At 26.7% G+C, this 15,405-nt stretch overlaps 1 protein-coding gene across 1 annotated transcript in view; it reads right to left on the bottom strand.

Annotated features, from left to right (window-relative positions):
- LOC112598498 (A disintegrin and metalloproteinase with thrombospondin motifs adt-2-like) overlaps nt 1-15,405 on the bottom strand; it is a 44,406-nt gene that overhangs the window by 1,779 nt on the left and 27,222 nt on the right. Inside the window, exons 11-17 of the mRNA XM_025344981.1 lie at nt 12,564-12,692; nt 10,591-10,786; nt 8,230-8,325; nt 6,910-7,030; nt 6,704-6,807; nt 6,246-6,369; nt 3,556-3,731 (exon numbers count right to left, since the gene is read on the bottom strand). Of these exons, the coding sequence (XP_025200766.1) occupies nt 3,556-3,731; nt 6,246-6,369; nt 6,704-6,807; nt 6,910-7,030; nt 8,230-8,325; nt 10,591-10,786; nt 12,564-12,692 (946 nt within the window). The remainder of the gene's footprint in view (nt 1-3,555; nt 3,732-6,245; nt 6,370-6,703; nt 6,808-6,909; nt 7,031-8,229; nt 8,326-10,590; nt 10,787-12,563; nt 12,693-15,405) is intronic.

The following is a 15,405-nucleotide window of genomic DNA, read 5'->3' on the forward strand; positions in this document are numbered from 1 at the left end:
TTTAATTCAAAATTTAAAAAATTTAATAAAATAAGTATGAAATATCAAAAAATTCTGGCATTGAATATTTTTATAAATAATAATAATTTTAATAAATGTTGTTTTTTAGTAAAAACAATTTCTAATAATAATGTTTAAACACCATAAAATACCGGAAGTAATAAATAGGGTAATAATTAGAGTTTGGTAAATACTAATCTTAATTTATGCATTATACGATTTTTACAGGTAAAAATTTACTAAATTTTTAATTTAATATATTAATTCTTTCATCTAAGCTTAAAATTCTTGTCTATAAAATAGTTTATTTGTCCAGTATTCTTTTTATATATGAATGATTGGTTTTTTTTGGAAAAGTTTATCTTCACTAATATTCATAGCTGATTAAAATTACTTTTTCTTTGAAATATAGAAACCATTTCAAATATTTTATGGACTTTTTTTTTTATCGTCTCATTTACAACGTGACATTTAATATTACGGTTTATTGTCTATATTCTATGGTGTTATGCAGCTTGCGGGATCGTTAAATTTTAGTAAGGATCCTCAAAAATTAATTTTAATTAAGATGAGTTAAATTTGGTGGCTAGCTAGTGAAATATTTTTCGTAAATTTTTGGGGGGGCATGGTACAAAATAGGTTGTTTACCACTGCTATTATTTAAAGTGATATTTATTTTTAATTGATAAGTACTTAAATATTATATGGTAAAGTTCGACGTATTTTTAAAAATTAGTTCAATGAGTCTCAAAGTGTGTAGTATCATATGCTAATTATACAATCCAGCGATTATCTTGGAAAGTTATGATTTATATCCTTATTATGTATTTATTTTATCAACAATTATAACAGCGATACCGCAAATACGAAAATATAATAATTTTATTATTAATTTAATGAGGGCTTCAATATTAATTCTGATTATATTTTAATGTTACTAAAAAAAAAGATTTGTTTTTCCCCATATTTTGAATTCAGCAATCAATTTCGATTGAGTGGTAATTTTTATTATTAATTAACTATTTTTATGTGCAATAAATATGTCAAATATACTATGGATCTATAGAATTTATTTTTACATAGTAAGTATAATTTAATTTTATATGCAGTGTTGTAGTGAAAACGTCCGTTCTTTTTCGAGTTTCTCGATCGTTTAGTAAATAAAATAAAAAAGAATTTCACAGATTAAACCGGGAGGCATAGTTAGTTTAAAAAGTGGCGTTAGAGTTTAAATAAAAGTGGAATAAATATTTTTATTCTATATTAAAAAATTTTTAATGAAAAAAAGATGAACGTTTTTTTAAAGAACAACGACGGGTCCTTGCATTTTTGGTCATTAACTATTGGCTATTAAATAAGATCAGTGTCGTTCATCTATAAATACTATGAATCTCGTTAAAATTGTTTTTGTTTAAAATATCTTTTCAATTATAATATTTTAAAATAAACAACGTAACCTATACCTACCTAATATTATATAAAAAAAAATAAAAATAAAAATTATTAGATCTTATAAAATACGAATTTTGTATTGTTGATATAATAATATGTATTTTTTATTTAAATTTGGTTTGTGACTTACTAATACTAAGTAAACAATTTTGTAAGGATATAAAAATAAATAAATATAAATCACAGATCATAAAAAAAAATGTTTTCAAGCGTACATACAGCTACATATACTCGTCATGTCCTTTCCATAATATTATTTGAAATAGATGGCGTTAAAACGCAAAAAGTTATTTTTTCTTATGAGAAATCGAATTTAAGAATATTCACATTCAATATCATATCATAGTTTTAAATTCGGGTACAACAATTATACGCGGCGTTTTAAAAAAGTTAGGAAACTCATTAAATATTTAATTTGTATTGTAATATTATGTTTCCAAACTTTTTAAATATATTATGATACGTATAACATTTAGATACTTTTAAAATATTCAAATACACAAAACACGCCACGCCATGTAATAACACAAAATTGAAAGTAATAATGTCTCGCAATAATATAGAACGGCGTGTCATCTGTGTGAAAAAAAGAAGAAAAAATATCTATTTATCTGTTATCATCGTATATTATTGTCTCTATAATGATATACACTGTGTCAACACTAAAGAAAATCACTATGACACAGGTTATATACGTCGTCGATACCGTCATGACTGTATTCATTATCATATATCATTCACCGAACATCCAAATCCCTAGATATATTATCGCCAAGTCTGCAGCTGCAGCAGTATTACCTATACAGACGTTGCTATTTCCATGACCTTTTATTCCCATATATAAATATATACGAGTATATACTTATGGTTAATCCATTTTACCTACAGCCGCCACAATATCTACTCTCATAAGATCTTTCCACTTTTCGCGGTATAAATCACCTGAATGAGGTATGAAATAATCGTCATCATTAAGGTCGACTCCAAAAAGTCCGAGCGCGTTAACAAATTTTATGGTATCCTTTATCTTATACAATTTATTATTTTCTATTAATCGAAAAAAAAAACTAGTAATAACTACTCTCGGATGATAAAGTATAGTAGTCACTTTATAAACTTATTCGTGTTTTAATTCAAAATCAGCTAGCTTTTACATGGTAATATCATTAAATTGATGGTCAACCAGGATAATTGGCTAGTTATTTTGCATGACTCACACACTAAATGTGTAACAATATTGTAACTATGTTTCTTTAGTACAACATTAGTCATACATCAACAGTATGATATTGACATCCATTTGCAGTACAAATTTTAATACGATTGGTATTATTATCTTCACGTCTTGATTTTGTAAAAAATACTTTATATAAGAACGTGTACGAATATCTTTTTATCATTATCATTGAGTATCATAGCATCCATATTCAGTTATTTTACATTTGATATGTACCACTATCTCTTTCTTCATTCTACATTATATTTTTACCACCAGGTTAATAAAAATAACATTTTATATGGTAATATGATGCACTAAATTTGAGATTTAAACTTATAATATATAATACTTATTATTTATGTGATAATTTTATATTCTATGATATAAATGATATAACGCTATAATAACTAAAGCCATGTTAAAAAATTGTGATACTTCTACATATTTCTAGAATTAAATTAATTTTTTTTTTCATTTTTTTTTAAGAAATAAAATACAAAACTAAATCACTTAGTTAAAAATGAGTTAAATACTAATCATTTTACATAATTATTGTTATATAGATTATAAGTTATAACTTATATTCTATATTAATACAAGTTCCTTGTCGCTTCTCGCGACAGACCAGAATAACCGATGGTTTATTCCCATTCTGACTAATAGTGGGATAAAGCAGGAGAAAAAAATTAATTTCCTGACAGCAATATTTAGCGATTTATAGACCTATAAAGAATTATTCCGTTTTTCTAATTCTAACACCAATGTTAAATTATTATCGAGCATACTACGATATCGATGCCGAACACCGACTATCTGTGTTTGTCCATTAACATTTAGACATTTATGATGAGTACATACAGCAAAACAAACAATGGTTATTTTACCTCGGGCGTGCAAACGTGATTCAGACAGTAATAGTTATTGTTGTCCACGGAGTGGCACCAAGTTCCGTCAGGGAAGTACGGATCGACCGGTAAGTTTGACACGTCTAACCTGGGGGTGTAGAATGACCCGGTATCTTTGCGCCGGCAAAACACCGAACATCCCATCCATGGGCGGGCTGTAATAGAATATATTAATTACTAGTAAAATAATGCAATATCGTGTAAATAGAGTAAGTATAAAGAAAATATGCAATTTCGTGAGAGATAGAAACACCTATAGAGAGAATAAATTCAAACTGATAATAATATAGATACAATAATATTAAATAGCAGTCTGTTTGTGATATACTGAAATAGTTCACAATAATATACAGATTGTTGTAGTTGTAATAACAATAATCACAATAATAATATTGTGATCGTGTTTTTGACGCACCGATAACAATATAACGGTACTCTAACCTATATATCCCATAATATAATATTTTACGACAATTCTAAAAAGCGAGCATCAAACAATAATTAAAGTTTCTTTGTAAATTCTGTGCGAATAAAACGAATTCAGCAGCTTAGTCATAAGTATTTTATTTTTCGAACAGTCCTTAGTGAGTATACGAAAAAAAATATACTAATACTTATCGAGCAGCCGCGTTTTTGAATATTTTATTATTATATTTTAATAACGAATAAAAATGAATAAGTTTAGTAATAGGTATAGTGTTTATTGTTTTACTTGTACATTAAAAACTAAAATTTAATGAATATCGTTCAATGTGTTTATTCATTAACTGAATTAAAAACGATAAAATTACTCACGCTTACGATGTCGATTTGGCAGGAAACGAAAAATCCTCGGATTACAACCATGCTAGACAGAGAGGTAATCGGTTTTTTTTTTTTTAAGCTAAACACAATTGTTGAAATGTATTTAAGGAAATAAAATAATGTTTGGTTTGAAAATCTATAAATTGAATTGTATCTAATAGTTTTATATTAATGTACTTAATTTAAGGAACACAGCAGATTAATACATAAATAATTAATTTGAGGCCAATTTTTAACGATAGCTAATCAATTTTAAATGATTTTTAACGGGTTGATGAGAGATTCAATTGTGAATATAATTAATTTTTTATTCGCGTTTAACATAATATAACCCAGATTAAGACCTTTCATTTTTGTTTTTTTTTTCATTAAAAATTTAATAATAATATATTTTTAGATCTGCTTAGGAGTTCGGTTATTGTTACTTTGGTTATATTGGTGTAGCTGTAGGAGTAGGTACAAACATATAATATTAGATGATAATAAATCTAAAGTATAGATCGAAAACAACGATGAATCTCGTCAATTATTAGTAATGTAATTGGGTGAGATTTTAATTATCTATGAAAGTATGGTAGGTATAATAGTAATATAATGTATCTGCTAAATCTATGTCTATATTAGGAAAATAATTTAACTTAACATAGTTATAAAACAAATTGACTAATGAGTATCTACGTATCATGGAAACAAATTTAAGTAAAAACATTTACCTTAAAAAAAATAATTTATTATATTACTTAGCTAAAAGTAACTCAATATATTTAACTCGTTAATTCCCAATCTCGATTATAATATCTGATTATGTCGTAATGATTGCGCTGTGATCGCGACGATGGCATGACAATCATAACCACCAATGATTATTATTATTTATTGTTATTGTAATAATATTTTGTCAAAACAACGCATAGCAATCACTACGACAACAATTGTTAATATAATCGTTACATCGTAACAGGATCATTAGAAAGAAAAACACCAAACTATTAAAATGTTTACAAGGTGATCATTTTAAACGGAGCTAGTTAAACGCGCATTATAAGTTATAAGTTAGATACACCTGATTGAACACAACGGTTTTGTATTTATTCAGTATATTAGCAAACACGCGAGCACTTTTAAAATGAGCTTTAAAAACATGACTGCTATACGCCGTAACGTGCTTATGATGATATTATGAAACTTTAAAAAAAAAACTAAACAACTACTAAATAATGTTGTCTGTGCACAATTGATAACAGCGTATATACTTTTTTTTTTTTTTGACTAATTATTGTGCACCATGTGTACTTTGATCAAAGTTTAAGCCCACAAGGCACACGTGCTATTTACTAATATTACTACTACAAAAAATAAAAAAAAATAATAAAAAAAAAACGAAGTTTTATATGATTATGTAATACAATAGTTATACACTTTAAAGAAATATTTATATATATTTATTTAGATTATATCGATTATAATAAATTGTTATTTTTAACCTATTGAAAAATTAATCGTTTATCCAAACATGCCAATCTATTATGCTTATATAGAATTTAATAAATTAACTAAACATTGAGTAAAAATAATAGGTACATATTTAATATATAATATATAATATAATTAAAACAGTATAACTGGCAAGATATCTTAAGTCTAGGAACCTCCATAACTATACTATAGATGCTGTTTGTTGTTGGAAATTATTTTAAATTGTGTTAAAATAATCAACGTGTTTTATTTTACATTATCAGAATTGAATATTTCGTTCGGTTAAATTGTTCATCAAAATAGTTTTAATTTAAAGTAACAGGCACTTAATATGCAAATATTATATAATATACGTAAATTCGAAATCCATTAACATAGATTGCACTAACCATTTTCGTGAGGTGCTTGTAGGCCTGAGTACTCCTTGTCCAACACCGGCAGTATGGAAGCTAATTCCTTGCACTTGGCTGTCGCGTATTCCGCGGCAGTAATTTTTTTAGACTTCTGACATGTCTACAAGACACAAGACAAATTGTTTATAAACAATACTCGTAAATTAATTATGGCACGTCATGATTTGTAATGAATCAAAAAAGGTATGGACAATTAATTCTCGACTTGTTTAAAATGAAGACACACAAATTAGATTGGTATTAAGTTTTACAGCGACCACTATAAACATTTCGCTTATAGGTATACAACATGCGTAAGTCAGCTTTAAAAATAAGTGGCTTAAATTTTTTATATAAATGACTTTAAATATAAATAGTTGACAAGACTTATGTCGATAATTGTAAATTTAGACTAGAATATATAAATATATATTATACATAATATCAAAATATACCTTGTCGTCTTTGCAGAGAACGGCTTCGTGTCTGGGTCCCTCACATCCCTCAATCGTATTTACCGGTTTAGGATTGTTGCACGTCCTCGTTCTGGATCTAAAACCTACAAACGTAGTATATTGTTGGAGTGCATTGTGATTACGTGGTGATGAAAAAGAGTGTAGAAAATAAACAACAAAAAAAAAAAAAAAAACCCACCACATACCTTTTGACTTATGTATACACCCTGACGTACACTCGTGCACCTTCCACTGACTCCATCCACCTTTTATGATCTTTTTAGGTTTTTTCGGTTTGCCTTTAACGCATTTTCCCGCCTCGCACCACTGCGTTCGAAAAAAAAAAAATTGACAAAAATAGGTTCAATCTTGGGGAATCCATAAAAAGCTTTTTCAATTTAAAGTGGATTAAAAAAAAAGTGTTTACGTCAAATCGGTTGATTGAATTAAGCTAAACTATATATTATTATATGTACAACAACTTTTATTTATTTTTCTGGTCATACTTAGCGCAACAGAACATACATACTTCCTGATTTGCAAGAAAAAAAAATCATTTATATGCCGTTATTGTGAATATTGTTAAACAGTATACCTAATACCCATGTAGGATAAATTTACCTATAAATAAATATTAAGTTGATTTATAATCGTATCTATTTTTTTTCTTTAAATTTTATAACATACTTTATTTTATATGTTTTTGAAAAAATATAATTGTTACCAAACCAGGCAACTATAGGGTTTGAATTTTATGGGGATTCAATATTAACCGTTTAATTCTTTGTCCAGTATATGTGGGACATAGCAATTTAGACGTGTTCTTCATAAAAATAAAAAAATAAACCAAAACTACGTTCTCTTCTCAAAACTTAAATATTTTTCTCTTATATTTTGAAATAACAGATACTTATGCTTGAGCACAATGTTTATTTTTTTCAATATTTTAATATTTTAAAAATTAATTAGTTTTTTTTTTTTTTAATATCAACTGCGTTGTTTCAAAGTTGAAAATATTCAACGAAAAAACCACCAATATAAACATTTAATCCAAGAATTCTAAAATAATAATAGGTAGTTGCATGCCATACATTTCCATACCACTTTGCTAGATTTTATTTCAAAACAAAAAAAAAAAATGCAAATGATTTAAGTCTTCATCTTTAGGTGATAATTGTTAAAAATATTTAATAAGATAAAAATTTTTAAGCAAATATATTTGGTAGGTACCTATAGGCTATAGCGGACAATATAATATAATTTGAATATGTCCACTTTAAAAATAGTCACTGACAATAAGTATGATAGCGTATCGGGCGAATCTTCACGCGTCGTGCCATTTTTGTTTTAAATTTTAAACGACGGGTGTTCAACTTATAATTACCAACACCACTGTTTTATAGCGTCTAGAAAACAAAGCAAACGAGAGAAGAAGAAAAAGAAAAAAAAACTTTTAAAATGACATATTATCACGTGCTGTGCATAAATATGTATAAGTGTAAATATAATAATGCGTGTATAATTACCGAGCTGGGTCCGCACGCGGTTCCTTCTAACGCTGGTCCAGCAAAATAATATCCAGGGCGATTTGGCGTTTCGCATTGTAAATTTTCACATATATCCTACGCAAAATACCATAAAATTAACTACATAATGTCTAAATACTGTCAACTGATATGCGTTTCATATGTATACTGAATGCGGAGCAGTTATATTATTATTAAAATTATATCTATTTATAAGTTATGATGTATATTTGTAATAAATAAAAAGTTCCGATGATTAATTGCTGATCCATTAATTTGTGAATCATAATACTATATTTTGACGAACTGACAATCGTACCCGTGTTCGTGTTTTCTCTTTAAAAATGTATTTGATTTAACAAGACCAACATTTTATTTGATAGCACGACTGTTAACAAACTTTTTGAAAGAATCAGTAGATATTTACGATGTAATTTATAATTTATTCATAGAATGATTTGATTAGTCCACTTTCGTTTTATCATCCAATTTTTATCAATTTGTGTATACTTTATATCATAAGGTTATTGTTACACTTTTAATTTTAAAAGATACACCTAATTTTTTTATTCAGTATCAGTCCATTTTTAATAAACAACCAGTATACAGTTATTATTATCGGTTTTTGTTTTGCCAATTATTTAGTATATAATTTATCAATATTTAAAGTTTAGATGAACAGAGAGAATATTATATAGTGTATTATAAATGCACTATAGATATTCCTAATGGATATACAAATATAGAATACACTATTTAATCTTTGTTTCTTAAGCTCTAAACACTTGTATATATTATTGACTGTTATAAATCTATAACGTTTAATGTTTCTATACCGATATTTTAAAAAGTCATTGTGTTTTTAAAATAACTAAAAATATTTGTTGATTGAGTATAAAATCTATGTTATATTTTGGAAAGTTTAAACTGTGCATTTAACTATTTATACCAACATTAAATAATTTTGATAAGCAAGAACAAAAGTACAAACGCTTATACGGATGTCCTATAGGTAGGTAAAAGGTATCTTGAACTGAATTTTTGCGAAAAATTTAATAAAACACAATATAAGTAATATTCTTTAGTAATAATTACGAAAAAACGTATATACATAAAAAGTTACAAACGTCATTCAACAATACAAACGAGTTTTTTTATTACGATGTACATTTTTTTTTTTTTTTTTATTTAATCAGAAGATTTTTAAAATCTATACTTATAAAAGCACAATAAGTAAATTTGATTAGCTTTCAAGAGAAAAGAAAACAATATTAATGAATAGTGATAATATGAAAGACATAAATAGTGAAAAAAAAATTATGTTGTATTAAATCAATACAAGAAAACTATGTAACCGTATCTTGGATTTGTATTTTAGATCTGCTAGTATAAAACTGGATGATGTTTATCCTCTTGCTTAGTCTAGAGTTAGGAATAACGAATGTAAACAAACCCTTTCCTACCAAAGTCTGGGTAGGGAAAATATTTGTATATAATATTTTATGTTCTGATGTAATTATCATAGAATTGCATAACCAATAGTAAACATTATACATATTATGTATAAACGAAATGAGTTATTAGAGTCTTACTACAAAATACGACTACGCCGAAAAAAAAGTAAAATGATAACAATAATATTTTAAGTATATAGATATATAATAATATAACACTATAAATTTATCGCTGATTTTCCGACAAGCACAGGATACGCATTAGGTGTACAATTAAAAAGAACTTAAATAATTTGTTCTACTACTTCTTAAGGGATATCTTCCATTATACAATACAATGTATGCATTTTTTTTTTTAATATTACGCTTTATTGAACCTATGGAACAAATGGTTAATTATTATATTATAAGTTAAAATGATAACAGTTATAGAAATATTTCACACTAGATTTAGTTTTTGTTTTTAAAACTACATTTGTCGAATAAATATTTATTTTTTTAAAAAGCGAAATAAATTATTTTAGAGAACTACTGAGAGCTAGTGCTATTATTTTTTTTTTAACCCAGGGTCCTTATTAATATCCACGGCGACAAGTATGATGTATGATACCGAATTTTGTAACAACTTGTTCGATAAATCATTCAGTTATATTTGTATACGTTGATTAGGAACAAAAACGATTTTAGAAACTAAAGATTATAAAGTTATCCTAAAAATAACAGAAGCAGCAGTCAGGACACCGAAAAATCTTATATTTCCTAATAAACGTATCGCTCTACTTTTGTTTCCACTACAATGAACAGGTACGTTGTGCGGGGGTTAGTTGAAGACTATAAACATATTATACTCGACGTGTTTGTTAAATAAGGTGTTATTGCATGACCGTTGTCGTGACAACAAACTTACTTCTGGCTGTTGTTGCGACGAGTCCAAATTTGTTTCAATGCTCATTACCCGAGCGTCGTTGTCCAATAACAGCAATTCACATTGCTTTTTTGCGTCCCACGCTTGGCCAGGTTTGTCAGCGAATTTGTTGTGATTTAACTTTTGGACTGTAGCCGAATGTCGACTACTAGACTGCTTGAAGAGACATTCAAAATTGCTGGAGTAAAAAAAAAAATGCCGACAGAAAATTATATTACGTTAGCCCGACGTAGAATAATAATTATGATCATAATGTGTTGACTACACTTCAGCAAGTCTACAACGCGTTGTTGAATATATGTGTTGTACATTTTAATAATAATTAAATAAATGCGAATTCGTTCGGAAAATCCCGAACAATTATTTTTAATTTTCAGCGAACGAAATAAAAAAAAAAACGATCACAGTTATATTATTATGACGTAGAATAATAATAATTAAATAGTTTGCATTTACCAAATTATTAGAATATTATCATTTGCTACTCGAAAACGAATTTTGGCTTTCCACAAAATAGAAAAATAAATGTTTAAATTATATTTTTAATCATTTTATTCGTAAGTAATTTGCATTCAAAGGCATTTTAAATTGAATTATTTTTGAAATTATAATAAATTTAATATTTAAAAATGCTAGTAATATTGATTTATTATTTTAAATTACATTGAATATAATATTATAATGTGCCTATAACACATTTTGTTAAAATGTGGATAACATCTTTCAATTTTCAGTAAATTTCTATAAGTATTTGTGTGTTTAAAACTTGAGTTTGAAAAAAAATAAGTTGTATACAATTTAATTTTATAAACAAAATAAATGAAAATACTTATTATTTATTAGCGTCTAGACATTATTTGTGATTAAAATTCTCTTTGACTTATTAATTGTTTAAAATCAAAAAAAGGTTTCGATGACTTAGTTTTGATGACTTATCTTAAAACTCTAAAAGAGTTAATTTAAGTTTAAAATAAATAATTAAAAATAAAATTATTTAAAGACTACGTTTTGAATAAACATTAAAATGTTTTAGTTTTCTTAATTATGTAAATTGATAAGTTGTTTTATGGTAGTAAATAAAAATTCCTTCTTTTTAACTATTTTTTTGTGAAATCGTTAATAATAATATACTTATTAGTCTAAACAAATTGTAAACATTAGATAAGTTTAAGTTAATTAATTTCTGTAGATAAACATTAAATCAAAATAAATTGTTTTTATAAATGTATTTGTTAATTTACTTATTTATCTGCGCATATATAAAAAATACTGTTCGTATTTTATTTATCATACGTGTATAAAAATTTAATTATTACTAGGGCTCGGAAGTTGTAGGAGCAAAATAAGCAAAATATGCATGAAAAAATTACAAATTATACATTAAAAATTATGTTAAATATGCAAAAAATTATTCTGAATTCCAAAAAAAAAAAAAAAATATTAGATGTTGTTAATAAATTAATAAAATAATAATATACATAAAAACTGTTTATAACTGAAAACAATTTATAAATGGTTGGCATTTTGGTATCTTATTGAGCTAAAAATATAACTAAAAATATTTTTTCAGAATTTTTAAAATTACGAGAAATACCTTCAAAGAAAATTTTAAGTTTTACATTCAATATTTATTTAATTGAAATATACTAGTTAAGAAAGTAAAAATAAATTTTTTCAAAATATGAAATATGCATAATATGCGTATAAAATCAATAAAATGTGCACTTATTTTAGCTAAAATTGACAAAATACGTATTTTCAATTTTTTAACTCTCCATTTCACAGTTCAGATTTCTATCTTGATCTGCTATAAATTGAGAGCATTTAGAGCAATATGCAATTCCTAAAACTCTTGAGCCTTAATTATTACCAATTATCAACAAAAACAATGCATGTAATATTGCTTGGTAATTCGCAAATTTTATTGAATTAAAATACCATATTAATTGTTTTACTTGAGATTTTCTGCAACGCGTGCACTGCATTCTGACCATAACAATTCTCCAGTTATTCCTCTCGATGGCGACATGATAAATCCTTCTTTTGGACAATTGTTTGTATTGCCATCATGATGCATACCTAAACTGTAGAAAAAAATGTTTTATATTTTTTAAATCAAATGTATTCTACTTAATTTGTCTATATTATTTTATACTGATTTAAATATAATATTTAATATAGTAAAATCTCTAAATATCGGTCGTCCCAAAGAGGCAGAAAGGGTAAAAGAAGTATCTGAGAAACATAAGTTATTGAAAAAGATAGAATATGGTATCCACTCTGCAATGCAGTAAATGTCAAATGCAATTTGTCATTAATAAATTAGAAAAGCGTACATTTTGAATTTAATTATTAATCATTAGATATGAAAAATTATTATTTAGGAAGACCGTCTGTTAAATTTATGAAATATTTTTATTGTTATTAATGTAATACATTTTACTATTAATAATGCAGTAGGATGTATTAATTTTAGGTATTATAACTTCTTAAGTTTTAAATTTTTAATTCCCCTAGCTAACTGCATCGTAGAATTACTTTTTATAAATCACAGGCGACCGCTGTTTGTGAAGAAAATGTGCTAAACCTTTTATTTAAAAATAAATATTTAATATGATACATTTATTATTATAAAAAAAAATAATATAAAACTATTAAAATAAAATAAATAAATAATTTTCCATATAAAACATGTTCATAAGTTATATTTGTTAATAAAATATATGTATTTTAAAAATCATAATTAAGTGATAAGCTTGCTTTATATATTAATCTATTATTTTATAAATCACATTTACGCAAATATTTAACACACATACAATGCTATTAGGTGTATTCTTCGCACTTTTACGCTTGCTTACAGTTTATTGTTGAATAATTTTTTTACTAAATAAAAGCTCTAACCACTAATCAAAAAAAAAAAAAAAGTATTTATTTATTCACTTATAAATAATTGAATTAAATTAACTTGGCTTCCTACTTAGATAATTATAACAATATCTTATTAAATTGCATATATATATATATAAAATATATTTTATTGCAATTTTTTATCAAAACGGTTTAATTAAGGTGAAACAAAATGTATTAGTCATTTGAATATCTTAAAAAAAGCATTATTAATCCGGAGGAATCGCTAATCTAAACTAAATTTAGTCTTATTTAATTTTGACTTAAGAGATTCTACGTAGTATAAATATGGCTGTTTTATTATTGTCATAATTATACAAATCAATATATTAATTAATTTGAATTAAACCATTTTTTCAAAAATATCTGTGAGGTACCCAATCTCAATTTTTCGTTGCTTCAAATTTTCTTTTAAGACAGGATCAATTTTATCGAGAAATTCAATGATAGAGTCAAATAATGCAAAAAAACGACACAAACATTTTCCTTTGGAAAGCCACCTTACTGCAGTATGCAAAAGTAATCTTTCAAAATCTTCATCATTATCATGACAAAGTTCTCGAAACATGCGGTCATTGAGTGAAGTTGCTTTAATCTTGTTTACAGCTTTTATGACGAATTGAAGGGTTTCGTGCAGCACACTGCTTAAGTTTTTAGCAGCTAAATGTTGGCGATGTATAACACAATGAACACAAATAACACCTGGGGCAGCTTTTTTAAGGTGGGCTATAAACCCAACATGACGACCGGTCATCGAAGGAGCGCCATCCGTTGCGCATGCAATAATATTTGTCAAGGGGACATTTTTTCTGGTAAAATATTCCTCCACCGCTTGAAAAATCGACGACCCTTTGGTATCAGTGATCAAACTTGTAGCCAACAATAATTCCTCGACGATTTCTTTACGTTCATTAATGAACCTCACGTAAGCTAGTAATATAGCTTTATTATCTGTCACAGTTGATTCGTCAATCTGTAGTGCAAAATTATTTTCTCTTAAATAATTTATAAGTTTGTTTTCGATGTCATCTGCCATTTCATCAATTCTTTTGGAGACAGTGTCATTGCTCAAAGGAATTGACTTAATCATCTTATTGCTAGTACCCTCTCCTTGCATAGTATCGATTATTTCCTTGAGAGCCGGTAAAATAAGAGTTTCACCGATTGAATGAGGTTTACTGTTTTTTGCTATCAATAAAGACACCTTGTACGAAGCGACAAGTCCTTTATCAAGATCAGATGTTTGTTTTTTAAATAAACTATTCACAGTAGACCGTTTTTCAATTTTTGCTTTAAGAGCCTGAAAAAACGAAAGTGGTTTCTCCAGTTTATCGGAATGAATTTTTGATAAATGATCTTTCATTCTTGATGGCTTCATTGCCTCATTCGAAAATGTTTTTTCACATATAAGGCACAACGGTAACTGTACATTAAGTGGTGATGCGATAAAACCAAACTTTAGGTACTCTACTAAATACTGACGGCACTTCTTTTTTGCACTATGATCACTCATTATAAAAATATTTATTAGTGTTGTCAGAAAAACGCACTAGTTTATTCGAAAACGCGACGTTCACTGTAACGATATAAATCACGTACTGCAAGAGTGCAAGGAACAGTATACAATAGTCCAGAGCTATGGTTGAAAACGTAAAAATAAATCTATTATAAACAGGACGTTCCCGATACGTAAAATGCGATTAGATAACATGCCGTATACCGTTACATAGCGTACGCAATTGTCGCAATTACAACTATTCTGATTTCACGTTCAATTATTGTATTATTTTTCATCTCCGAGCTTGAAAAAGCTTACCGCCCCCTCAACGCCCCCTTCAAAACTATCGCCCCCCAGAGAGACCGAAATGCCCCCAAGGGGGCGGTACC

Source organism: Melanaphis sacchari, unplaced genomic scaffold (genome assembly GCF_002803265.2).
Source record: "Melanaphis sacchari strain LSU unplaced genomic scaffold, SCAv2.0 Contig48_pilon_pilon, whole genome shotgun sequence".
Taxonomy (NCBI): domain Eukaryota; kingdom Metazoa; phylum Arthropoda; class Insecta; order Hemiptera; family Aphididae; genus Melanaphis; species Melanaphis sacchari.